This window comes from Martes martes, assembly GCF_963455335.1.
Source record: "Martes martes genome assembly, chromosome: 12".
Lineage (NCBI taxonomy): Eukaryota > Metazoa > Chordata > Mammalia > Carnivora > Mustelidae > Martes > Martes martes.
Window position 1 is genome coordinate 88,924,685 of NC_137900.1, and position 23,279 is coordinate 88,947,963.

The 23,279-nt window shown below is 58.2% G+C and overlaps 2 protein-coding genes across 6 annotated transcripts in view; one reads left to right on the forward strand and one right to left on the reverse strand.

Annotated features, from left to right (window-relative positions):
• SLC25A25 (solute carrier family 25 member 25) overlaps positions 1-8,781 on the forward strand; it is a 34,249-nt gene extending 25,468 nt beyond the window's left edge. For all 3 annotated transcript variants that reach the window (XM_080819551.1, XM_080819549.1, XM_080819550.1), the window contains 9 exons: positions 181-307; positions 592-679; positions 1,633-1,744; positions 2,953-3,111; positions 5,016-5,168; positions 5,483-5,590; positions 5,687-5,854; positions 6,391-6,541; positions 6,650-8,781. In XM_080819551.1, the coding sequence (XP_080675677.1) occupies positions 181-307; positions 592-679; positions 1,633-1,744; positions 2,953-3,111; positions 5,016-5,168; positions 5,483-5,590; positions 5,687-5,854; positions 6,391-6,541; positions 6,650-6,834 (1,251 nt within the window). In that variant the 3' untranslated portion in view covers positions 6,835-8,781. The remainder of the gene's footprint in view (positions 1-180; positions 308-591; positions 680-1,632; positions 1,745-2,952; positions 3,112-5,015; positions 5,169-5,482; positions 5,591-5,686; positions 5,855-6,390; positions 6,542-6,649) is intronic.
• Positions 8,782-16,844: 8,063 nt separating this feature from the next.
• PTGES2 (prostaglandin E synthase 2) lies at positions 16,845-21,973 on the reverse strand. 3 transcript variants are annotated; one of them, XM_080820789.1, is made up of 7 exons: positions 21,686-21,973; positions 20,327-20,524; positions 19,567-19,625; positions 19,061-19,210; positions 18,578-18,778; positions 18,123-18,240; positions 16,845-17,478 (listed from the first exon to the last, which is right to left on the reverse strand). In XM_080820789.1, exons 1-7 carry the CDS (start codon positions 21,953-21,955, stop codon positions 17,356-17,358), a joined length of 1,119 nt encoding a protein of 372 aa, XP_080676915.1. In that variant the 5' UTR covers positions 21,956-21,973; the 3' UTR covers positions 16,845-17,355. The 3 variants fall into 3 exon arrangements, with proteins under 3 accessions (XP_080676915.1, XP_080676917.1, XP_080676916.1); XM_080820791.1 differs by having other exon boundaries at positions 19,567-19,593; positions 21,686-21,967; XM_080820790.1 differs by having other exon boundaries at positions 19,085-19,210; positions 21,686-21,966.
• Positions 21,974-23,279: the final 1,306 nt, after the last annotated feature.

The following is a 23,279-nucleotide window of genomic DNA, read 5'->3' on the forward strand; positions in this document are numbered from 1 at the left end:
GTCAGGCCTCAGGGATCCAAATGGTGGCTTGGGGAATAGAGCAGAGGAAGCGTCTCAGGTCCTTGGGGCCACATCTGTTCCCAGGTTGGCACAGTTGTTTCCTGGGGACGGGGCACCCTGAGGAACAAGGAAAAGCTGGGGCACAAACTCAAGGACCAAACCTTAACTTCTGTTTCGTAGAAAATTGTGCAAGCTGGAGATAAAGACCTCGATGGGCAGCTCGACTTTGAAGAGTTTGTCCATTATCTCCAGGATCACGAGAAGAAGCTGAGACTGGTGTTCAAGAGTTTGGACAAGAAGAATGATGGTGAGGGGCGCCTGGGGGGCTCAGTGGGTTAAGCCTCTGCCTTCAGCTCAGGTCATGATCTCAGGGTCCTGGGATCGAGCACCACGTCGGGCTCTCTGCTCAGCAGGGAGCCTGTTTCCTCTTCTCTCTCTGCCTGCTTCTCTGCCTACTTGTGACCTCTCTCTATCAAATAAATAAAATCTTAAAAAAAAAAAAAAAAGACAAGAATGATGGTGAGCGCTGCCTTCAGGGCCGGCGGGCCTCTGGCAGGCCTGGCCCCTGGCTGAAGTCTTTCTTGTTGGCAGGCCGGATCGACGCCCAGGAGATTATGCAGTCCCTACGGGACCTGGGAGTCAAGATATCCGAACAGCAGGCCGAGAAGATTCTCAAGAGGTGAGAGCTTCGTCAGCCTCTGTATGGTTTGACAAACGCGTGATGAAAGAGACTGTTCTTGGACCAACCGCGTGGCGCCACTCACTGTGTTGACCCAGTTGCTCTGAACTTTGGCTTCTGGTGGTTTGACGCCATGAGCAGGCAGCCCCTCCCCAGAAGCAGCCGCTCCCTGAGTCGCAGGCCAGAGTCACAGGTCACCTGGAAGTGTGCCCGCTCACCGGTGACCCGTGGAGAGAAAAGACTAGTTGGGGGGATTTCAAGTGGGTGAAAGGCGAACAAGGAGCAGCCTCCGCCTGGTGGGCAAGGGGCTAGGTTCAGCACCCGCACAGGGCAGACTTCTCCCCGAGAATGCGGACTTTTTTCTCCACCCTGTGGTCAGGCGTGTCCCCTAGACAGCTCTCCCTGGTCCCCCGGGAGAGCAGAGAAACCTGCCGGGAGATCAGCGCAGATTTGCTTTCGGAGCGCTGCGTCTGCTGCCTGCATCTTTCCAGCTCCCTAGGGCTGGAAGCGGCTGGTCGGGGACAGCTGCCTCTTAGGACGGCTCCCTGGGCGCCGGGCCGTGGTGTGTGCCTGCTTCACTAACATCTGCTCCGAGCACTTATCTGTGTTTCTCCTCTCTCCTCTGCATCCTCCTTTGTCTGTCTGTCAGAATACGAACGGGCCACTTCTGGGGCCCTGTCACCTAGTAAGTATCCGTGTCACCCCGGTGACTCCCTCCCTCCTTGACCTTTGTGCCTGATCACAATGGGGTTCTCGTGGGCCATGGTAGTCCCGCTTTCGCTTTGGTGCGAAGTGGCATGTGGAGTCACCTCGCCTCTTCGATGGGGCAGAGGCACCTCCCGTGCTTTCCTCGGTGGCCCAGCGCCTGCCCTGGGCTTGTCAGGAGGGGGGGACGTGCAGCTGACACATGGGCCTGTTACCCCGGGGCAACCGAGCGTGCACTTGTCTTGCAGCATGGATAAAAATGGCACGATGACCATCGACTGGAATGAATGGAGAGACTACCACCTTCTGCACCCTGTGGAGAACATCCCCGAGATCATCCTATACTGGAAGCATTCCACGGTGAGGCCCGGGGTCCAGGGTGTGGAGGCGCTTTCTCCCGCCTCCGTTCACATGTCCCCACTCTCCGGGCATCAACCCCATCCCGGTGGGAGGCCTTACCTCCTCTTCCTCGGAGACTCCGCTCCTCCGCCAGCCCCCAAGTCGCCCTCCATGTGTGCCCTCTGCTCCCACATGCCTGGCAGCCTGACCACTTCCCAGATATGGGGTTTCCTCTGCCCCGGGGGCCCTCCTGTCCTGCTGGCCATCCTTCAGGGTCCACTCCAAACCCCCCTTCCCCAGTCCTGCTTGTTCTCCCAAAGCCCACGTGCGCCTGAGGTAGCGGGGACACTCTGCTAGGACAAATAGAGCCATTAGGTCTCTTCCCCCAGCACCCCATTTTCAGTGTCCCCTCTCTCTGTTAAAGAAAATGTCCCCACGGTCCCATACATGCTCTCTCACCCCTGTCAGCGCTGCTTTTCAGAAAGGCCCAGCCACACCTCCCTGGTCATGGCCGTGTTGACCCCCCGCCGGCGAGCCCCTTCACTCGGAGTACGCCCGCCCCGCTTGTCATCTTCACCACCCCAGACTGCCCGCTCTGGGAGGAGAGGCCGGCGGCGTGCCTCTGGTCTGTCTGCCACAGTGCCCAGGGCAGGGGCTCACCCCAGGGCCCCCCTGGCTCTCCAGGTGGCTGCAGCTCAGCGCATGTCCCAGGCCTCAGAGCAGAGCAGGCTCTGACCAGTCGGGATGCCACCCAGGAGAGCAGCTGTTACGTAGGCCCCTCGGCCCTCTGATATTTGCCGAGGCCTTATGCAATGTTCTGCCAGGGTGATCTGGTTACACATCGGGTTTCAGAATTTTTACCCCTGACTTGACCCTTTCAGCGCAGGCAGCCTGTGATCCTCGGCTGAAATGCCTTTGTAAGCCGTTCCTGCAGGAGCGGTATCTGCGAGGCAGGCCAAATGGTTTTATAACCGCTTTCTTCCGGCTGCGCTCTCACATCCTCTCCCTGGGCCCCTGCAGGGCTCACGCAGGGATGGGGATCGCAGCACCTCCACGTAGTCCCCGCCCGCCTGTCCCCCACCTGGGCCCCAGGGCACTGTCACTATCAGCATGGCCCTTGGGGCGGGTTGTTCTGGACGGTGCCAGGTTCCAGACCTGGCTGGCCGCCAGCAGCCTGGCCACAGGTGTCAGGAGCCTGCTTGTTTTATCTCTGCTGGTCTTCCTTGCAGATCTTTGATGTGGGTGAGAATCTGACGGTCCCCGATGAATTCACAGTGGAGGAGAGGCAGACGGGGATGTGGTGGAGACATCTGGTGGCCGGAGGCGGGGCGGGGGCCGTATCCAGAACTTGCACGGCGCCCCTGGACAGGCTGAAGGTGCTCATGCAAGTACGTACCAAAACAGGCCTCAGACCACCCAGTTTCTACCCTGTGGGTCCTCAGTGGGTCGATTTCCTTTTCCTTTGTCTTGCGCTCTTTGGGCTCCTACTTTTCTAACCCAGTAAGTTCGATTGGAATTACTGCTCAGATGAGGGCAACAGGAGATTCGGGTCCAAGTACCCTTTTGCACATGGTGCATTTCATCGTATCTGGGGCACGAAAGCCAGGGGTCACATTACAGGGCTGAAACGTGGACAGGTGAAGCCAGTGAGAACCGGGCTGGCAGGAACCTGTTTCCATGGGCATATCTTGCGTAGGTAGCGCACAGGGTGGGTGCGAGCGGACCCCCGCCTGGCCCTGACACCTTTACCCTGGCCGGGTGCCCACCTCCACGTCCACAGGGCAGAGATAAGCTAGGCCCACGTCAGGGACAGCTTGCGAAACTGGCCTGTGTGAGGATGCCCTGTAGGACTTCAGTGTCACCTAAACATGTCCAGTCACCCCTCTCGGTCCCTTGCTTGTGTGCCAGCGCTGGTATTTCTGAGCCCTGTTCGGAAAAGGTGCCGTCCTCCTGGGATGGTGAGCACTGGGTCTTGTGATTTGGTTTATTTATTTGTCAGAGCATGCATAAGCAGGGGGAGCAGCAGGCAGAGGGAGAAGCAGGCTCCCTCTTGAGCAAGGGGCCCCATGCAGGGCTCCCTCCCAGGACCCTGGGATCATGGCCGGAGCTGAAGGCAGATGCTTAACTGACTGACCCACCCAGGCATCCCACTATCTAAAATTGTTTAAAAAAAGAAAAGAAAGGGGCGCCTGGGTGACTCCGTGGGTTAAAGCCTCTGCCTTCGGCTCGGGTCATGATCTCAGGGTCCTGGGATCGAGCCCCGCATCGGTCTCTCTGCTCGGCAGGGAGCCTGCTTCCTCCTCTCTCTGCCTGCTTCTCTGCCTACTTGTGATCTCTGTCTGTCAAATAAATAAATAAAATCTTTAAAAAAGAAAAAAAAAGAAGAAAGAAAAGGTGCCATCCTTTCATCTCCGTCTTGCCCTCCTGAGCCTATTAAACATGAACTCCCTTCTCTAGTGGAAGTGGGGAGGCAGAATGGTTTGGGGAGAAGAGCTTTAGGGGATAGGACCTGACTGGGGTCTTGCCCTCACAGCTGTGTGACCTTGGGCCAGTCACTTCAGTGCCAGGACTTTGTTCCTGTGTAAAAGCCAAGGGGCTTGAACACATTGCCTCACGGGTTGGTTTTTCTTCACCGAATTCCCGGGAATGCGGTAGGAGATGGAAAGCAGCCCGAGGGTGGATGACCGTACCAGGGATGGACCTGAAAGTGATCCGTGGTTTTAGGATTAGTGAAGCTGGCTGTGGGTTCGTGAAAGCCCATAACGTAACTCTCAGCACTTTTGTATGTGTTTGAAATTTTTCCGTAATAAAAAGCTCTTTTGAGGGGTGCCTGGATGGCTCCGTTGGATAAGCATCTGCCTTCAGCTCAGGTCATGATCCCAGGGTCCTGGGGTCAAGTCCCACATCGGGCTCCCTGCTCAGCGGGGAGTCTGCTTCTCCCTCTGCCCCTCACCCCACCTGTGCTCTCTCTCACTTGCTCGCTCGATCTCTCCCTCTCTCAAATAAATAAATAAAATCTTAAAAAAAAAAAAAAAAAGCTCTGTTGGAAAAAATGGGTTTAAAGTGGGGGCCGCATGGGTTTCTGGCACAATGTCTGCACACAGTACACCGTGAAGACCTAGGGTAGCCATGTCGGATTCTCCCAGTGCGGAGTTACCCTTCAGAACCCTGACAGGAGAGAGCTGCCTGCTGACCCCAGTGTGCAGGGCTGCAGTAGAGACTCTCTGTCCCATGATGGCCACCACCCCCCGGCTCTGGGGTTCTTTCTGACCACTAATCCTTCCCTCCCCAGGTCCATGCCTCCCGCAGCAACAACATGTGCATCGTGGGCGGGTTCACGCAGATGATTCGAGAAGGTGGAGCCAAATCACTCTGGCGGGGCAACGGCATCAACGTCCTCAAAATTGCCCCGGAGTCAGCCATCAAATTTATGGCGTACGAGCAGGTGAGGACCCGGCTTCCCCAGGCGAGTCTCCTATCGTCAGCTGCTTCCTGAGCTACCCTGGCCCGAGGTCCCTGCCCTGCTGATGGCTTAGAAGCTAGAGCCAGCCCCTGTACCCAGGGGACACCAGGGTGAGGCAGGCAGCTGGGTCCAGCCCCCCCCTCTGCTGCCATCCCCGGTGTGGGCCAGTTCCTTCTATTTCTGGGCAGGGCCAGACGTGCCAGGGACACCAGGTCTTGGCTCTGGGAGGAACCCCAGGGCCGGGGACAGCAGTGCTGGTCTCTGGGGTAGAGCCGTTCGTTTACTCTCTGCTCTAGATCAAGCGTCTTGTGGGGAGTGACCAGGAGGCTCTGAGGATTCACGAGAGACTTGTGGCTGGGTCCTTGGCTGGGGCCATCGCCCAGAGCAGCATCTACCCGATGGAGGTGAGGCCGCCTTGGTCCTAGAGTGGGCAGTGCGCACGGGGCTGAGGGTAAGGAGGGGCCGCGCTCACGCTCCCTTGCTCCTTTTTGGTCCTCCAGGTTCTGAAGACCCGGATGGCCCTGCGCAAGACAGGCCAGTACTCGGGCATGCTGGACTGCGCCAGGAAGATCCTGGCCAGAGAAGGGGTGGCCGCCTTCTACAAAGGCTATGTTCCCAACATGCTGGGGATCATCCCCTACGCTGGCATAGACCTAGCCGTCTACGAGGTGAGGCCCCAGCGGGCTCAGGCCCCTTGCGCCAGTAGCAGGGATTCAGAAACCCCTCCTAGCTGTCCCCCCGCCCCCGCCTGTTCTCACTCCCTGCTGGACACTGGGGGATGGCTGCAGACCCCTCTGTTCTCTGCTGTGAGGGTCTCCTGTCACACCCCCTGCCCCGGCAGCCCCCAGGTTCTGCACCCTCAGGGACTCACTGCGATGCTAGGAGGGCTCACTGGGCCCCCAGCAGACCTCAGACCACAGAAGTCAGGCTCTCTGGGTGGGGAAGGGGGTGTTGCCCCTGCCGCGTGCCCGCTCCTTGTCCTATCCGGGAATCCCCAGTGACAGCAGAAACAAAAGGCGGGCAGGCCAAGTGAATCAGGTTACAGTGGCCTCAAGGATCCCATGTGACAAGGAAATGTGCCCTGCACGGATCCGATGACTGTGCCCCACCCCCAGACCCCTGGCTCTTTGTGTCTCATAAGCTCTTTCCGGAGCTCACAGGCCGTTCGGCTCATCCCCGGCCCCCGGCCCCCCTTCCCTTCCAGACACTCAAGAACGCCTGGCTGCAGCGCTACGCGGTCAACAGCGCGGACCCTGGCGTGTTCGTGCTCCTGGCCTGCGGCACCATGTCCAGCACCTGCGGCCAGCTGGCCAGCTACCCACTGGCCCTGGTCAGGACCCGGATGCAAGCCCAAGGTAATGCTGCCTCTGGGCCAGTCCCCAGGGGCCCATCTCCCCTGGCAAGGCAGGTGGGGCTCTGGGGAGGAGCTGGCCCAGTCCTGACGGGTGCCCCTCTCACGACAGCCTCCATCGAGGGCGCTCCGGAGGTGACCATGAGCAGCCTCTTCAGACAGATCCTGCGGACCGAGGGGGCCTTTGGCCTGTACCGGGGGCTGGCCCCCAACTTCATGAAGGTGATCCCAGCCGTGAGCATCAGCTACGTGGTCTACGAGAACCTGAAGATCACCCTGGGCGTGCAGTCGCGGTGATGGGACAGGGGCAGCTGCGCCTCGCTCAGCGGACTCACGGATCCCGGGCCCGCAGCCCCGGGGTGTGCAGCCATCCATTCTGTGAATGTGCCAACACTAAGCTGACTGAAGCCAAGCTGTGAAAAGCCTGGGATGCGCCCGCGAGGGAGTGGGGGAGGGCCCGGCAGGCCCACTGGCTGCGTCCTGCTGACCCCGGCCGGCCGGCACGTCTGTCCCAGGGGCCAGCAGGACACGGGCATGTGCACGCAGGGACACAACGTCTCCAGCGGTGCCTGCCGGATGGCGGGGCCCAGAGCCGGCTTCGTTCTTCCATCGAGCAGCCAGACCACCAGCCTCGGGCCCTGCCCTTTGGCCTGCCAGGCGCCCGCCCCGTGCCCGTCTTGCTTCCTTCCTCGCTACCGTGTTAATATGGTAGGAGGAGGGCACCAGCCCTCCCCCATGTTAGCGCTCACTCCTCTCCCCTTGGTCCGAGGGGGCCTGGCTTCCTGGCCTGCAGGGTCCCCTCTGGCCAGGTTGTGCCGGCCAGAGGGAGGAGGAGTCCGGCTTTGTGCTCACCCTCATCTGAGCCCCGCTGTTGGCTTCTGAGCTCCCCAACAGACAGGCCCCTGGATGTGCGTGTGCATGCGGGGGACAGGGCCCAGCACCTCCACTGACCGCCTGGCATCCCGGGGCGTGGCTTCCCAGAAGGCGCATGCTGGCCCCTTGCTGCTCCTGCTGCCGGGGGGTGGGGAGGCGGTTGGCAGGGGGTGTCTTGGTGCTCTGAGCTGGCCCCAGACTCTGTCAGGGCTGGAGCCGGCTTAGGACCAAAACTCCCTGTCCCCGATCTGGAATGGGCAGAGCGGGCATCCCGGAGCTGCGGGAAGGGGCAGCCGCTGCCCCGCATCTGTGCGCCGTGATGAGAGGAGGAAAAGGTGTTCAAGGCCTTAACTAGGTGTCATTGGGCAAAGGGTTTTTGTTCAGAAGGACAAGCTGGACAGATGGGTACATTCTGTGCTTCCACAGGGAAGCCAAAGGGGGTAGAGAGCCTGGCCAACTGCATTAAAAAGTCTGTTTCCGAGCCCCTGGGGATTCGTGTCCGATCCCAGTCGGGGCAGAGTGGGACCAGCCTCACATTCCGCTGACACAGGGGGTCACACTGCTTGGAGCCTATTTATTTCGTATTTATTTGAACAGAGTTATGTCCTAACTATTTTTATAGATTTGTTTAATTAATAGCCTGTCATTTTCAAGTTCATTTTGTATTCATATTTATGTTCATGGTTGATTGTACCTTCCCAACCCCCTCCAGGCCGGGTGGGGAGAGGAAGGAGGGCCCGTGGGAGTGACCTTTCCCGCTCCTGGCCACACTGACGTCAAGTCTGTCCAAAGAAATTCCACGGAACTGGCGACAGATAAAAGGTCAGGTGGGGAGGGGCCCTGGTCAAGGGGAGATGACCTTGGGCAGGTTGGGACAGGGCTCGCACCCAGGAAGCCTTAGGATCTGAGGGTTCGAGAAGGGGCAGGAAGAGTGGCAGAAATTTCAATTCCGTTGAAGACGGAAGTCCGAATCATTTCTTGGGCTGGGAGGATCTCTTCGTTTCATCCTTTCGAATGATAAGGCGCTGAGGGGCCTATCACTGTGAGTTTGGGGTGGGGGCCCCAGGAGAGGGCGGCCAGTATCCCGCCCTGCCTGTGCAGTGGGCTCCCTCCCGGGGCCCCTCTCCCCACCACCCCCCCCAGCCGCTGCCACCCCTGCTCAGCATGCTGGTCAGCCTGCGGCTTGCAGTCGCAATTCCATTCCACCAGAACGGCCTGCTGAGGACAATTCAAATAGGACGCAAAGATCAATGCAAAAATTATTGTTATATATAAACCTAGCGATAACTGGAATTTGTGAAAAAGCAAATTAAGAAAGAATTGGGCGTTGTCATTTAAAACAGCCTTCTAATAAAGTTCTTTCAAAGCGGAGGACGGAGCCACGATCTTTCTGATATGGGCTTAGGTGATGGGGAAGGGAGCGTTTGCACGGTGGAAGATGAATCCACATTTGTCATCAGAGAAAATGAGAAAGCTAGCCCGTCTGGGCATCTCAGAGGCACTCCCTCCTGAGCGCTGGTATCTGTAGGATTTGGGGTGCTCTACCCAGGTCATCAGAGCCCAACTCAGCCCTTGTCGGATTGAGTCTGTCTTGGGCGGAGCTGATCCCTCCCGACCAGTAAACCCTCTGTGGAGGCTGCACACTGCACGCGCTGTCGGTTCCCAGGCTGCCCTTCCCAGCCTCACCGGAGCACATGCACACTGAGGGATGTTATAGGGTCCCACCGGTCATTCTTTTTTTGTTTTTAAAGATTTTATTTACTTGAGAGAGTAAGAGTGCATGAGTCAAGGGAGGGCCAGAGAGAGATGGAGAAGCAGGCTCCCCGCGGAGCAGGGAGCCCGATGGTGGGGCTCCATCCTGGGATCCTGGGATCATGAGCTGAGCCAAAGGCAGACACCCAACCGACTGAGCCACCCAGGCACCCCCCACCTGCATTCTTGATTTGCTTTCTGCCTGTCTCCCTAGGAGAAGGTGAGGCCTCGGGGGCAGCGAATCCGTTTGCAGTGTCTCCCCAGCACTTAACGGTGCGGGGTGCCTTTTCATTAACTGTCTACACTCTGTCCCCTGATGGCCCCAAGTACCATGGGTCAGGGCAGCAGGGGGTAGTAGGAAGCAGCTTGGGGAACCCACCAGGGGGCTGTGGCACTCAGAAGCTGTGGGGAGACCCAGAAGTGTGCTCAGTTTGAAACTGGTACGTATACCACTTGTGCTGGGCCAAAGAGCGTCCCTTCAAAATTCATGTCCCCTGGGAACCTCAGAATGTGGACTCCATTTGGAAAGAGGCTTTTGCAGATGTCATCAAGTTAAAGTGAGGTCACACTGGATTACCATGAGCCCCAAGTCCAATAGGTGGTGGCCTAGAACAGGGGACTTTGGACTGACATGCCCGGAAGAGAATGACAGGAAAGGCCATGTGACCACAGGGCCAAGAAAAGCCAGGGATTGCAGGGGGCCGCCCAAAGCAAGGGGAGTGGCAAGAAGTTTCTCCCTCAGATTGTCCAGAAAGACCCAACGCCACCAAGACCTGGATTCCAGACTCAGGCCCTCTTGAACGATGAGAGTGAAATTTTGTCTTTCAGGGTCACCTAAGTGATTTGTTAATGGCCGCCTGGGCCACCACCCCCGCCTCCCCCGCCCTGGAAACTAACACGCCACCTGCTTCAGCTGTTCATTGCCAGGGTAACAGGCAGAAACCATTTCCCAATGATCAGGGCTTGCCAAGTAGACCCCTTTAACCCGAGCCTACTCTCCCAACCGTCCCGTAGTACCGCAGGCAGAGTTATGCCCCCTCCCACAGATGTCCCTGTCCTAATCCCCAGAACCTGTGAATTAGGTTACACGGCACAGGGCAACGAAGCTTGCTAATCAGCTGACCTTAAAATAGGGAGATTATCCTGGATTATCCCGGTGGGCCCCAGGTAAAGTCACATGGGTCCTTCAGTGGGGGAGACCGAGCAGGGAGAGCCAAGCAGAAGGCACGGGAAGGGCTCAGCCCGAGAAGGGCTCAGCCTGAGGTCACTGGCTTTGGAGATGGGAGGAGGAGGCCACAAGTCAAGGAATGTGGGCGGCCCCTAGGAGCTGGAAGAGATGAATGGATTCTCCACCGAGAGTCTCCAGGAGGAACATAGCGCTGTTGACACCTTGATTTTAGCCTAGTAAGATGCACGTGAGGCTTCCGACCTCCAGAACTGTTAAGGTAGTAATTTCGTATTGGTTAGGTTAGTACGTCTGTGCTAACTTTCATACCTGGTTAGCTCCGCAATTCCTTCATCTTGGCTGAGAGGAGCCTCTGCCCCGGTTGGGGTTGGAGACTAGCTGGCACTTTGGTGGCAGTGTGGGGGGGGGGGCTCCTCTCAGGCACTCAGGTCTTTGCAGGTGGCATCCAGCCTCCTCCTGTGAAGTTGGGGCCGGGGGAGCCTGGCGCAGTCTGGGGGAACGGGGGATGAGGGAGCTACAGAAAGCCTGGCTGACTTTCTGTGGATAGATGCCGGGACACTGGAAGTCCCTGCCCCAGTGCGGCTGAGGTGTGGCCTCGGGCAACTCACACCACTTCTCTGAGCCTGTTTGTCCATTAGACGAAGAAAATAAGACTTGCCTGGGAGGACTGTTAGTGGGCATGAAGGGCACCCGGCTGGTTCGGGTGACGGAGCCTATGACTATGGATCTTGGGGTAGTGAGTTCATTGGGCATAAAGATCACTTAAAAATAAAATCTTTTTTGGGGGGGGATTTTATTTATTTATTTGACAGAGAGAGAGACAGCAAATGGGGGAATACAAGCAGGGGGAGTGGGAGAGGGAGAAGCAGGCTTCCTGCTGAGCAGGGTCCCAGGACCCTGGAATCATGACCTGAGCGAAGACAGATGCTTAACAACTGAGCTACCCAGGAGCCCCTTAAAAATAAAATCTTTAAAAGAAGAAGAATGTGGGGTGCCTGCGTGGCTTGGTCTGTTAAGCATCCAGTTCTTGATTTCGGCTCAGGTCATGGTCTTGGGGATGTGAGATCGAGCCCCGCATCAGGCTCTGAGCTCAGCGTGGGTCTGCTTGTCCCTCCCCCACTCCCATGTGTCCACTCACTTTCTCAAAATAAAAAAAAATAAAATAAAAAAAGAATGTGAGGCATAAATTATTTCTTAAAAAAATGGAATGGAATGTAACATTGTGTGTCCACTATACTCAAATTTTAAAAATAGTTAAGTTTTTTAAAATGTCACAATGAGACAGGAAATTGAAAGGACTGGTCCTTAAAAACCAGCTCCCCTTCCCCCAACCGGGAATTTCACTGTCAGTGCTTGTCATTCTAGCCTCCAGTTTGAGGAAGCTTGTGCACGCCGGGGCTCTCCAACCTGGGGTTTGGGGTAGGGGAGCCCTTTGTGCTGCGCGATCAGGCAAATCTTCATGTCTCTTTCCTGAAGCTAGGCCCTTCCATCTCTAATCCTGAGGGCACCGGCTGGGGCACTGCACACACAGGACTTAGCTGAGCCCTCAGAAGATGAAGGATGGGTTCCTGCCACCATGATCCCATTTTTCAGGTGAGGAAACTGAGGTGGGGGCCGGGGGAAGTGACTTGCCCAGGGCCTCACCGTGAGTAGGTGACGGGGCCTGAAATGCAGATCAGCAGACCCCTGGGCTTTGTTGGGGCCGCCCACCAGGAGGCCCAGGAGACAGGGACCAGGCTTCCACCCACCCGTGAGGACTTCCATCCGAGAGCAGGAGCCTTATGCCTCGCCCCAGGCAGGTGGCACCTGGTGCCTGGCTACTCTCCTGGGCTGGGAGGCCACAGAGAGCCTGGGAAGCATTGGGCGGGCCTGTGCTTGAATCCTGGCACCTGGCTGTGTGATTCCGGGCAAATCTCCTGTCTCTCTGAGCCTCCTCAAGATGGGCACAGTACCTTCCTGACGGGCTCAGCAGGGAAGGCACCTGTCTGGGTTCATACAGAGGCTAAGTAAATGTTGAACTGAGATTCAAACCAGCTTTGTTGACTCTGAAGCCATGTTCTCAACCTTGGCTCCCAGCTGCCCCCTTGCCCCCCCTCCTCCCCCTCCGCCAGTCCTGATCTCACTGGTCTGAGCAGATTGGAATGTAGGGGAAGGGAATGGGGAGCACCTGTGTGTGGGGCCCAGCAGCCTAGCCGTGAACCTTGGTCCCTGCCCTCCAGTGCTGACGAGGAAGCCGAAGCAAACCAGCAAGGACCGGTCACACCAGCTACAAGGACTGGCCAGGGCCAGCTACAATGGGGTAGGCCAGGCAAGAACCCAGGATGAGTAAACTGAGGACAGAGAGGGCCAGAGGCCTGTCCCCTGAGGGGGTGGGACAGACCTGGGCTCCTGCTGGCAGTTTCCTGGAACAGCGGCCAGCTGGGGCAGCCACCAGCCATCTCCTTTGGCCATTTGCTGTGGCCCATCCACACCGCCCCTTATCTCCCCACAGCACTTGTGGATGCTGACGAAAGAGGGGGCTGGCCCCACCCTTGCTGGCCAGGGTGGGGCACCCCCTCTGTACCAAAGAGCCCAGCCCCACCCCTGGATTTCCCGAGGAGGAAACTGACAGAACAAGGGACTCACCAGAGGTCACTAGACCCCTGACTCGGATTCTCTTCCCCAAGCACACTGGCTTCAGTCACGTGTGTTGGTGTCCTATGACTGCTGTCCCACAAACGTGGTATCTTTTTTTTTTTTATTTGTGAGAGAGAGAATAAGAGAGAGAGAGAGAGAGAGCATGAGAAGAGAGAGGTCAGTGGGAGAAGCAGACTCCCTACTGAGCGGGGAGCCCAATGTGGGACTGGATCCTGTGACTCCAGGATCATGACCTGACCCGAAGGCAGTCGCTTAACCAGCTGAGCCACCCAGGCACCCACAAACATGGTATCTTAAGACATATCTATTCCCTTCCAGTGCTAGAGGCTGGAGGTCCGAATTCAGTTTCATTGAGTGGAGATCAAGGTGTCCTCTGGGCTGGTTCCTTCCAGAGGTCCCTGAGGAGAGGCCATCTCCTTGCCCCTCTGGGTTCTGGGGGCATTAGTATTTCTGGGACCTTTCTCGAACCCTCCCAGCCACTGCTTCTCATCTTCTCTGGAATCATCCCTCCCTCTTACAAGGGATTGTGATTATGTTGGGCTTTTTTTTTTAAAGAGTTTTATTGATTTACTTGACAGACAGAGATCACAAGTAGGCGGGTGGTGGGGGGGAAGCAGGCTCCCCACTGAGCAGAGAGCCCGATGTGGGGCTCGATCCCAGGACCCTGAGATCATGACCTGAGCCGAAGGCAGAGGCTTTAACCCACTGAGCCACCCAGGCACCCCTATGTTGGGCTTTTAAATTTAATTTTATTTATTTACAGGTGCCTGGGTGGCTCAGTCATTAAGCATCTGCCTTTGGCTCAGGTCATGATCCCAGGGTCCTGGGATCGAGCCCCACATTGGGCTCCCTGCTCAGCAGGAAGCCTGCTTCTCCCTCTCCCACTTCCCCTACTTGTGCTCCCTCTCTCACTGTGTCTCTCTCCATCAAATAAATAAATAAAATCTCTTTAAAAAACATTTTTTTTATTTATTTGAGAGACAGAGCATGAGCAGGGGGAGAGGGAGAATCAGGCTCCCTACTGAGCAGGGAATCCGACGTGGGGCTCAGTCCCAGAACCCTGGGATCATGACCTGAGCTAAAGGAAGACGTTCAACCAACTGAGCCACCCAGACATCCCACACAATCTAAATTTTTACTTAAAAAAAGGAAAAACTTACCTAGAGAGAGGGAGGAGCAATAAGACACTGTTAAGACAGTGGATCTAAGGATACCCCGGTGGCTCAGTCGGTTGGGCATCTGCCTTTGGCTCGGGTCATGATTCCAGGGTCCTGGGATCAAGTCCCGGATCAGGCTCCCTGCTCAGTGGAGAGCTTGCTTCTCCCTCTCTGCCCCTGCTTGTATTCTCTCTCTGTGTCAAAGAAATAAAACAAACATTTTTTAAAAAATACATATATGCACTATAATCTGCATAAAAAAGAATCCGCAAGGCTGTACTCCAAAAACCTTTAAGTGGTCGTATCTCTAGGTTGGTGGGGCTGTAATTGGCATCATCTTTTTGCTTTTCTGAAAGTTTTATTCATGCACAATAAATAATTATTGGCATAATCAAAGTGAAGCTTTAAAATTTAACAATCTAACAAACAGAAAAAAGCAAACCAGATTCTTCCCAATTCTTGAAGCCCCAACTTTGTTTTGCCCTCCCCAGGGAGACCTCCCTAACTCCCAGGGCAGAAGGATCTCGCTGTTCTCACAACTTCTGTCTTCTTGCTTCTTGGAGCTCTTGACCATGAGCTCTGGGAGCCTGGTTGGGAACAGAGCAGAGAGTGTGTTCTGAGGACAGCAGACCCCACCAGCTGCATAAGACACCCATCACATGTCAACCGTGCACATCGACTCTGTGCAGTCTTTCCATCACCAACCACACCAACCCACTAAGGTTATCTGACTTCCAAGAGCTTGCCCAGGGATGAGCAAAGATGGGGCTTGCCCAAGGTCACAGCAGGTATTGGCGTGGTTCTCACCTCCGGCCTTCCGCTGTCATCAAGGCCACAGGCACATGCCCTGATCTGAGCATGACCAAAAATGGGGCAGAGGTTCTTGCCTTTCAGCAGAGAGGTGTGGCTTTTCCTGCCTGCCCCTTTTCGGACTCTTACCTGCTAAACCCATTTTACTGATGGGCAATTAGGGTCGCTGAAGAACAAAGATTGTCCAGACAAGATGCAATGCTGAAGTTGGTCACAAGGTGGCAACATGAGGCCTTGTTTTGCGGTCCCTACTGCCCTCTAGTGGTTATGGGAAAATACACCCAGGGGCTGGCCCAGCAACATTTGGGGAAACTGAGGCAGGGTTGTCCCCTGGGGTGGAGGAGGGGGAAGCACACTCAGTCGATGTCCCATGGTGGCCTTGGGTTGACTAGCCATTCTCCAGCCCCAGACCTGGGAGCAGGTCTAGCTAGCACAGTCCTTGGGCTTTTCATCACAGTGACGATTCAGTGGAGGAGGGTGTAGAGGGTGCGGCCGGGTGCCTTTCTGCCTGCAACAGCCCCAGGGAAAAAGCCCCAGTCAGGAGTCAGGTCCCTGTCCCCTGGCATGGCTCAGCCACCAACAGCTCTTCCTCTGCAAAATGCAGAGACAGAAGAAAATCTCAGCCTGTGAACACAGGGAGAAGGTAGGTGGCTGGGAGCTGGGGCCTGGCCTGCACCTGGACCTCCTTAGCCAGAGCAGGCCTCAGCGGGGAAGGCCAGGGGCTGGGAGCCACAGTCGCTGGGCCGAGCAGGAGGAGCCTAACGTTTGGAAGTGGTGGTCTTGGTTTCTCCTGCCATCAGGCCTTAAGTCCTGAAAGGCCTTTGCTCCAGGGGCCCGGAGCGGCCTGTGGCCCAGTTCCTATCCTGCTGAGGGAGGCTCTGGGACCAGGACTTGAGGCCTGATTCAGGGGGACTGCATTCTGGACATGCTGGTGCTCCCCCTGGCCGGACCGCTGGGCTGTGGCTCATCCATGTGTCTCGTGAAGAATGAGCCCGTGGGACAGAAGCCAGTGATGGGAACGAGAACAAGCAGGTAGCAGGCCGGCTCTGCAGGAGAAACTGAGGCCGCTGCTTCCGAATGTTAGGCTGTTGGCCTCTAGAGTGCTCACCAGGCCTCTGCCTTATTTGAATGTTTGCCATCACAGGGAGCATGAATTATTTTTATGTCTTAAAAAAATGAATTAATATTTTAAGACTCTCGAGAGGTCTGGGGGAATGGGAGAGCCCGGCGAGGAGAGTTCTGCCCACTGGCCACCTGCTGGGCCTCTGGAGGCCATCTAAGGGAGCCGGGGGAATGGGGACCCCCGACCCTGGGTGCTCTGCTCGGGACAGCTCCACTCAGAGCCCCCGCCTCGCTCCCAGAGCTGGCTTTTCCCTGTCCCAGAGTCTCCATCCCCAGGCCTGGGACTGAAGCCCGGGTACCCACCTGCTTCCGAGGTTCCGAGGTTCTGGGAACCCTGCTCCCCTGGCCCAGGAGCAGGACTGGAGCCAGTCCAGCCCCTGCTCTGAGCTGGGCGTCCTTCTCCATACTTGACCCACCTCTCATGCTCAAACCCTCATGCTCTCCCCTTGAGGTGGAGGCTGTCATTATGCCCATTTCACGGAGGAGGACACGGAGGCTCAGCGAGGGGCATCACGGCCCAGAGTCCCACAGCCAGTGAGGGGCACAAGTGGACCTGCGTCCTGGGACATCTCAGGCCTCCCGGCTGCTTATCCTGTAATGGTGTCCCGGGGTCCCTGTGACACAAAGCCTGCCAAGTCCTTTTCCCCCCGGCCGGACACCCGTCAGCACCGGACAAACTAGTTACCACCAGGGCGGGGCGGAGCCTCAGTCTAAAGCCTTGCTCACCAGCAGTCGCCCACGGCACCCTCCACACGCCACCACAGCACCATGAACAGAGCAGCAAACCTTTTCTTTATTGCGAACGTGACACACAGTCCCAGGGGCACCTGGGAAGAGCCGGGACCAGGAGGAGCCAGAGATGAAATCCTTCGTAAACCAGACTATTCCTCCTTCCCCTGTCCAGGGCAGGAGCCTGAGCCGATTCCCACCCCAAGGTGTGGACACAGGAGGCTACAGAAAGTCCCAGAGAGCAGCTGAAGCACAGGGAGGCCCAGGACAGGGGGTCAGGGCAGGTCGGCCACCCGGGCCTGAGGGGCAGCCTTCTGTGCCCCTCAGGGGGACTGTGGGCAGATATCAAGGCTGGCTTTCGTCCCCCAGCGTCCCAGGGCTGCAGCAGGTGCTCAGTGCTAGAAGCCAGGGAGCTGGAGGGGCGGGGGGAGGGTGAGAGGCACAAAGATCCCATCCCCCACCCACCGCACAGCATCAGTCGCTGATCCAGTGGTCCTGGTCCCCGGCAGCCGGCGTCTTCTGCTGTGTCCCACCACTCCGGGGACACTCAGGTCACTGGGGGGCCTCAGCAATGGCTTTCTCCATCCGCAGGTACCAGGGCTTGATGCGGGTGTGACACATCAGGTCGTCGAAAGCCTCCAGGCCCTCCATCACGCGCAGCACGCCGTACACTGCCTGGGGGAGGTGACAGAGGGACGTCCACATCTGCCCTCCACCAGCTGTGCGCCCTGGGGCCCGTCACCTCCCCTCTCTGGGAGGGCTCACTAAACAGCCAATTTTGCACACGGTGCTCGGAGTGAAATGTGGAGGATTTCCATAGGTTTTGTCTGCCCTGCATCCACTCCCCCTATCTGGGCAACAAACCCCACCTCTAGAATTTCCTTTGGGAAAATGTCCTGCCCCACTCTCAGGTCCTAAGATCTGAGGAGAGGGGACCCCACCACCTAGCTCTAAGACCCAGATCTGGCAATCAACACATTCCATCCCAGCTCGAAGGACTGCTTCGGGGCTTGGCATTCAAGCCAGGCCAGCAAGACACTGTCCCCGGACTTTTGGTGGGTGCGAGCAGCTCCAAGGGGTTGAGATGCAAGAGGTGAGGCCGAGCCCTGGTAATACCACTTGAGTCCCTGGATCCAGCTGGGCCTGAAGCCAGCCCCTCCCCTGAACCTGTCAGTGATGTGAAGCAAGACAGTTCCTTGGATGGAGCCAGGTGCCTCCGGAAAAGGAGAGCTGTGAGACTAGGTATTGCCTCCACGTGCGCTTCCTCTGCCCAGACAGGCCCCTCTAGTCTGGGCACCCCCTGCCACCACCAGACTCACCAGATCAGCCAGGTTTGGCTTCTGGCCCCCCATGAAGGGCCGGTCTTTGCCCACGGCTGCCACCCACTTGTTGGCAGCCTCATAGAGGTCCTCACGAACGTCATCTTGAAGGTGGTGCCTGGTGAGGAAGGGGGAGTCCATCAGGGAGACTCCAACCCTTGGCCCAGGTGGGGAAAACGGGAAGGCGAGGGGGCCAGGGCCACTCCCCTAAGGGGCATCACACCTGCAAAAATCAGTTCTCATCCGCCCCAGTCAGGGAGGCCATGACCAAAGGAGGACCCAAGAGACCCAACTCCAGAGAAAGCAACAGAAGGAGGCATGGAGCAGACCCCCAGGCCGGTCTGCTTCCCCTGGGGAGGCGGAGGCAATTGGGAGTTCTGGCTGCGGGTCCCGGCGTGGCATAGACTAGGGGCTCGGAGACAGCAGGCCCCCCAGGCATACGCGCGCACCATCACCTGCTCTTGAGCCGCTTGCTGATGAGGTACATGGCCGCCGCACCCATGTACTTGGCCACAGCACCCTCCACTGCCCCGAACTTGCCCTCCCTGACGATGTAGTCGAAAGAGGCCAGGGCCTCGGCAGGAGTGCGGTACACGTTGGGGGAGATCAGGTGCACCAGCCAGTCATCCGCCCACTGCCGCCACTTCATCTCCTCCCTGTGGGCAAGACAGGGGGGACAGAGGGCAGGCTGGGGGGGCTGCCAGGGCGTGGGAGGCGTGGGAGCAGGTGCACTGTCTAGACGGCGCAGCGTATGGATGGGAAGCCGAGGCTGGAGCAGGATTTCCGGAAGGAGACTTAGCCCTGCCCATGGCCCCAGCCATCCTGGTGTCCCACCCTGCTTCCCCATCTCAGTGTCTCCCTCAGCCTGTCCCCCCTCAGCCCACCTTCAGAAGACCCTGCCCCCGCCACCTCCCGGGACCTGCCCCAGCCTCACTTACGTCCTGGCCTCCTTCCCACCATACATGCGCTGGGCCTCCTTCTCATCCAGCATGAGCCAGTACTTGTTACAGAATTCCGTCACCTCCTTCCCCTGGTCGTTCACAGCCTTCATGGGTGGATAGTAGGTGACGATGTCTTCCAGGGGCTGCCTTTGGGAGACAGCCAGAGTCTCATCCCAACCGGTCTTCCTCTCGGAGGCCGGGTCATTGCTGGCTCACCGTGGAGATCAACCCCGACCTGAGCCAGCACCGGAGGGGAACCTGGACCAACCCCCCAAAGCTTTCTGCCCTCTTCTGGGAGCCAGAGGGGGTCCTGCAGCAAGAGGGCCTTGGAGCAAATACAGAAGCAGCTCCCTGACAGAGGGAGACGTGCAGAGCTGGGGGGGGGGGGTGTGGTTCAGAGTAGAATGCCCACCCTGCTGCCCTGGAGGAACCCAGGTGAGGTCTCCTGGGAGATAAAAGGGACAAAATGCAACGCCAGCCCGGGCCTCTGAGGGGCTCCTTACCCCGACACCAGGTAGGTCTTGAGAGCGCTGATGATGACAGAGGAATCATTCAGTTGTTGCTGGGGGATGAGATTGGGTTAAACTGGGGGAATGGGTCCTGAAGCCACCAGCAGGATCACCAGGGCTCTTTTAAAATAAACACGCAGGCATTCCAGGAAACTGGTCCAGGGGAACCCTGGCCTTGTTTGTCCATCCCTGGGGGTTCATCCCCAAAATCGATGTTCATGGAGTTTTCCCTGCCCCACAGGACCTAGTCCCAACCTCCTCCCCACCCCACCCCCACCACTGCCCAGGCCCATCCTGAGTAAGAGAGGCCCAAGTGTGGCTAATGGGAAGGAGGGTATGGGGAGGACCTAAAGTCTGGGCCCTGACCACTCACCTGCCTGGCCTCCCAGGCACTGAGGGGCAGGGTGGGCTCTAGAAGCTACCAGCTAGGAGCCAAGCCTGGCCAAGCATTCCCTACCACCTGAGAGTATGGTCTTCTGTTGATTAATGAAGAAGCAAGCCCAGAGAGGCTAAGTGACTGGCTCCAAGTCATGTAACCAGTGAGCGGCAGAGCCCCACCTTGAGCCCAGAGCATCCTGATTTCAGAGCTCACACGGTTGAGCTCTGGGATGCTCGGCCTCCCTTGGGCCCAGCTGGTTCATAACCCTCAGCAAGGTCCAAAGAGCCCACATTGTTCCAGGGTTGCAGAGCAGGGCCTGCCTGGGGGGTACTCCAGGACAACCCAGGCTGTGGGGGTTTGCTCCCTGAGGCTCACCAAGCTTTCTCCTTCCTGGGCCAGCAGGATGGGCACCTTCCTGTAGGAAGAGAACTTGATCTCGGCCCTGCGCACGGGGTTCACTTCTACCACCTGGTAGGGCAGGGCGTGGAAGTCGAGGAAGGCGCGGACCTTGCTGCAGAAGGGACACGTTTTGTACTGGTAGAGGGTCAGCTGCAGGCGGCTGGACAGGGAGAGCTGGGCAGGAGCAGAGGGAGGGGCTTCTGAGGCCTGGTGCCCAAGCCCCACCCCCAAGCAAACTTCTCCCAAGGGAGACTTCTAGGAGGAGGCTGAGAACATCAGGAGGAATGGGGGTAGGTGGCAGAGAGAAAGGGAGACACAGGGAGGTGGGGAGCAGACGGGCAGTGGACGGTCCATCCTCAAGCGCCTGTACAGCACCCTCCTCAGGCAGGAATTACGGCCGAGTAGGATGAATCTTCCGGTCTCTGATCAATATCAGACAGACCCCTCTCCTCTCCCTCCTGGCCCAAGAGGACATCACACACACACACACACACACACACACACGCACACACCCGCCGGCCCCAGGTGGGCTACCCAAGATGCAGAGCAATTGTTTCAACTTGGAGTGCCCACCCAAACTCCCTCAACCCAAGGGACCCTCTGGGTGAGGGACTGGAGCCCAGCCTTTGCCAGAGTGGGATCAACCTCAAATCACCAAGGGAGGGAGGGCCTGGATCTGCATGTTCAGCAGGTGAATGAGCCCTAGGAACGCTCACTGCATATTAAAACCCAGAGCAGCAGCCCCCTCCCTCACTGTTCAGATGGGACACTGAGGCTGGACCACATGGGGTGGGCAGAGAGATACAGAGAACTCCACTCCCTCCTACCACCCTGTTTCTCTGAGCCCAGGAAAGGGGCACCTGGGCCACAACCCAACTAGGGGACACCTCCCTGCACCTCGCCATCTCAGGGCCTGGAATCTAAGGGTTATCTGTTCCCTAAAAATACTGAAACTAATAAACAAATGCACAACTTTATGATCTGAAGATGGTGGGAGGGTTTAGGGAAAGTTTATTACTTTCCAAACGACAAAATGTTTAGAAAGTAATGAAGGAGGCTTTCTTTCCCTTTCCTGTAATCTCCAAATCTTCCCATTAAAAAGTCTAAAAACACGTTAGAAAATGAATTTACAACGAAGACAACAATTCTAGTTGGCAGGCAACAGTGGCGACCCCATTGCACAGATGAGGACACTAAGTGCTCAGATTTAAATCCAAGTCACTTGCCCAAGGTCACGAACGGACGGAAGAGGTGATACCTGACCCCGCCAGAAGTCCCCAAATTCGGCGCAGACCGCAGCACCCCTACGCGTGGCTCGGTGCAGCCCGGGCTTACCTGAGCCGCAGAGCGCTGGGCGCGGAGGTCCTGGGCGCGCAGGTGCCACCGCGCCGTGTGGTACAGCCCCAGGACGCCCCCCAGGGCCAGCGCCGCCGCCCCCAGCAGCCGCGGGCTGCCCTTGCGGGCTGTGGCCGCGGGGCCCGGGCCTCCCGCCGCTCCCGCGAAGCCGGCCCGACTCTGAGCGAGGAGTCCCGACGGAAGGCGACCGCCCAGCCTCCAGGCCAGAGCGTGCCCGACCGGCCACAGCACCCGTGCAGCCTGGGCCATGTTCGCTTCGCCGGCGCCGCGGGCGGGCGCGCAAAACGAAGACGGCCGGGAATCAGGCTTCCCTTAAAGGGGCGGGTCTCCATCGTCGGAGGGTTGCTAGGGGTGACAGTGACGCCGAGCCGGGAAGAACAGCCCCGGAGGAACTAAGCGTGCGTCCCGGGCGCCCGGTTTCCACGCACCCGTGAGAGCCACAGAAACACACTCTGGGATGTCTGGGAGTTGCTAAATGCCCGGCTTCTGAACATGAGTTATAACCCTTCTCGGTGGTGGCCCGGGACAGAATGCAGGAACTCGTCGTGAGGACTTTGGGTCCCAGCGTCGTCCGGAAGGTGTTTATTAACTTCCACCTCATGTAAGAGATTGTATCCTGAAGGGTGTCACAAGAAGAGTTACAGCACTGGGTCCAGAAGGTCCACGAGGGCCGCGGAAACGCCGGACCACACCTGGTGCCTGCGACTCGGGCTCTTTCTGCCCTCCCGCGCCGCTGCACCGTTTCTTCTGTGTCCCGAACCATAAAATTTTCCATTCACACTAGGGACCTTAGAGACCACGTGTCTCAGATTTCAACCACGCGGAGGCGCTGGCTCGCCGACCAGTAGGTGTCCAGCAGCAGGATGGGCAGAGTGGAGCTGTCAGGCTGCCCCGCCCCTCTGCCGGGCTTGCTCGCCGTAGCTGAGGGCCCAGGTCCCCAGCACCTAGGCTTCGCGGCGGGCAGCCCCGGATGGCCCCTCCCGGAGGCCCGGAAAGGAGCGGGGCTCGGATAGTAGGCGGAGATCCAAAGACCGGTCAGGATGTGGGCAGGGAGGGGCGGAGTCTGACGGCGGGGCGGGGACAGAGCTGGGCTCGCCGGAGAGAGCGCGAGAGCTGGGCTGCGGTAGGGGCAGAGCTCCGGGCGTGGTGGGCGGAGCCTGACGGGGCGGGGCGGGGCTTGCGTCAGGCGGATCCCGCGTTCTGGTGCCGTTCCTCCTCCCGGTTCCACTAGGAGCGCCCCGCCAGCTGTCCGCCGCCTCCACTTTCCGCCCCACGCCGGTTGTCAGTGCGACGGTCGCCGCGGTCCACCGTCGCGCGGACATCGCGGCACCCGAGCCCGCAAAGTCGGACCCTAAAGGGGACCTGGGCATGCCGGTGGAGGCGGGCGCGGAAGGCGAGGACAACGGCTTCGGGGAAGCAGGTGGCCCGGAGGGTGGAGGGTGGGGGTGCTGCTGAAGCGACCTTTGCTTTTTCAGGGCTGCCCTCCTGGAAAGGGGAAGCGGGGCCGGGCTGGGAGCTTGGAACCCTCCCACCCCTCGCCCCCGGTAGATTGCAGCTGCAGGTGAGGGCTGGT

Bases quoted from the DNA above. Each gene is read 5' to 3' on its own strand.
- PTGES2 (XM_080820789.1), bottom strand. From the start codon at position 21,955: ATGGCCCAGGCTGCACGGGTGCTGTGGCCGGTCGGGCACGCTCTGGCC. The intron at 19,211-19,566 runs GTAAGGAGCCCC...TGTCTCCCAAAG, and splicing joins AAGACCTACCTGGTGTCGGG to GCAGCCCCTGGAAGACATCG. The intron at 18,241-18,577 runs GTGATGGTGCGC...CTTCCTCACCAG, and splicing joins AGCAAGCGGCTCAAGAGCAG to GCACCACCTTCAAGATGACG.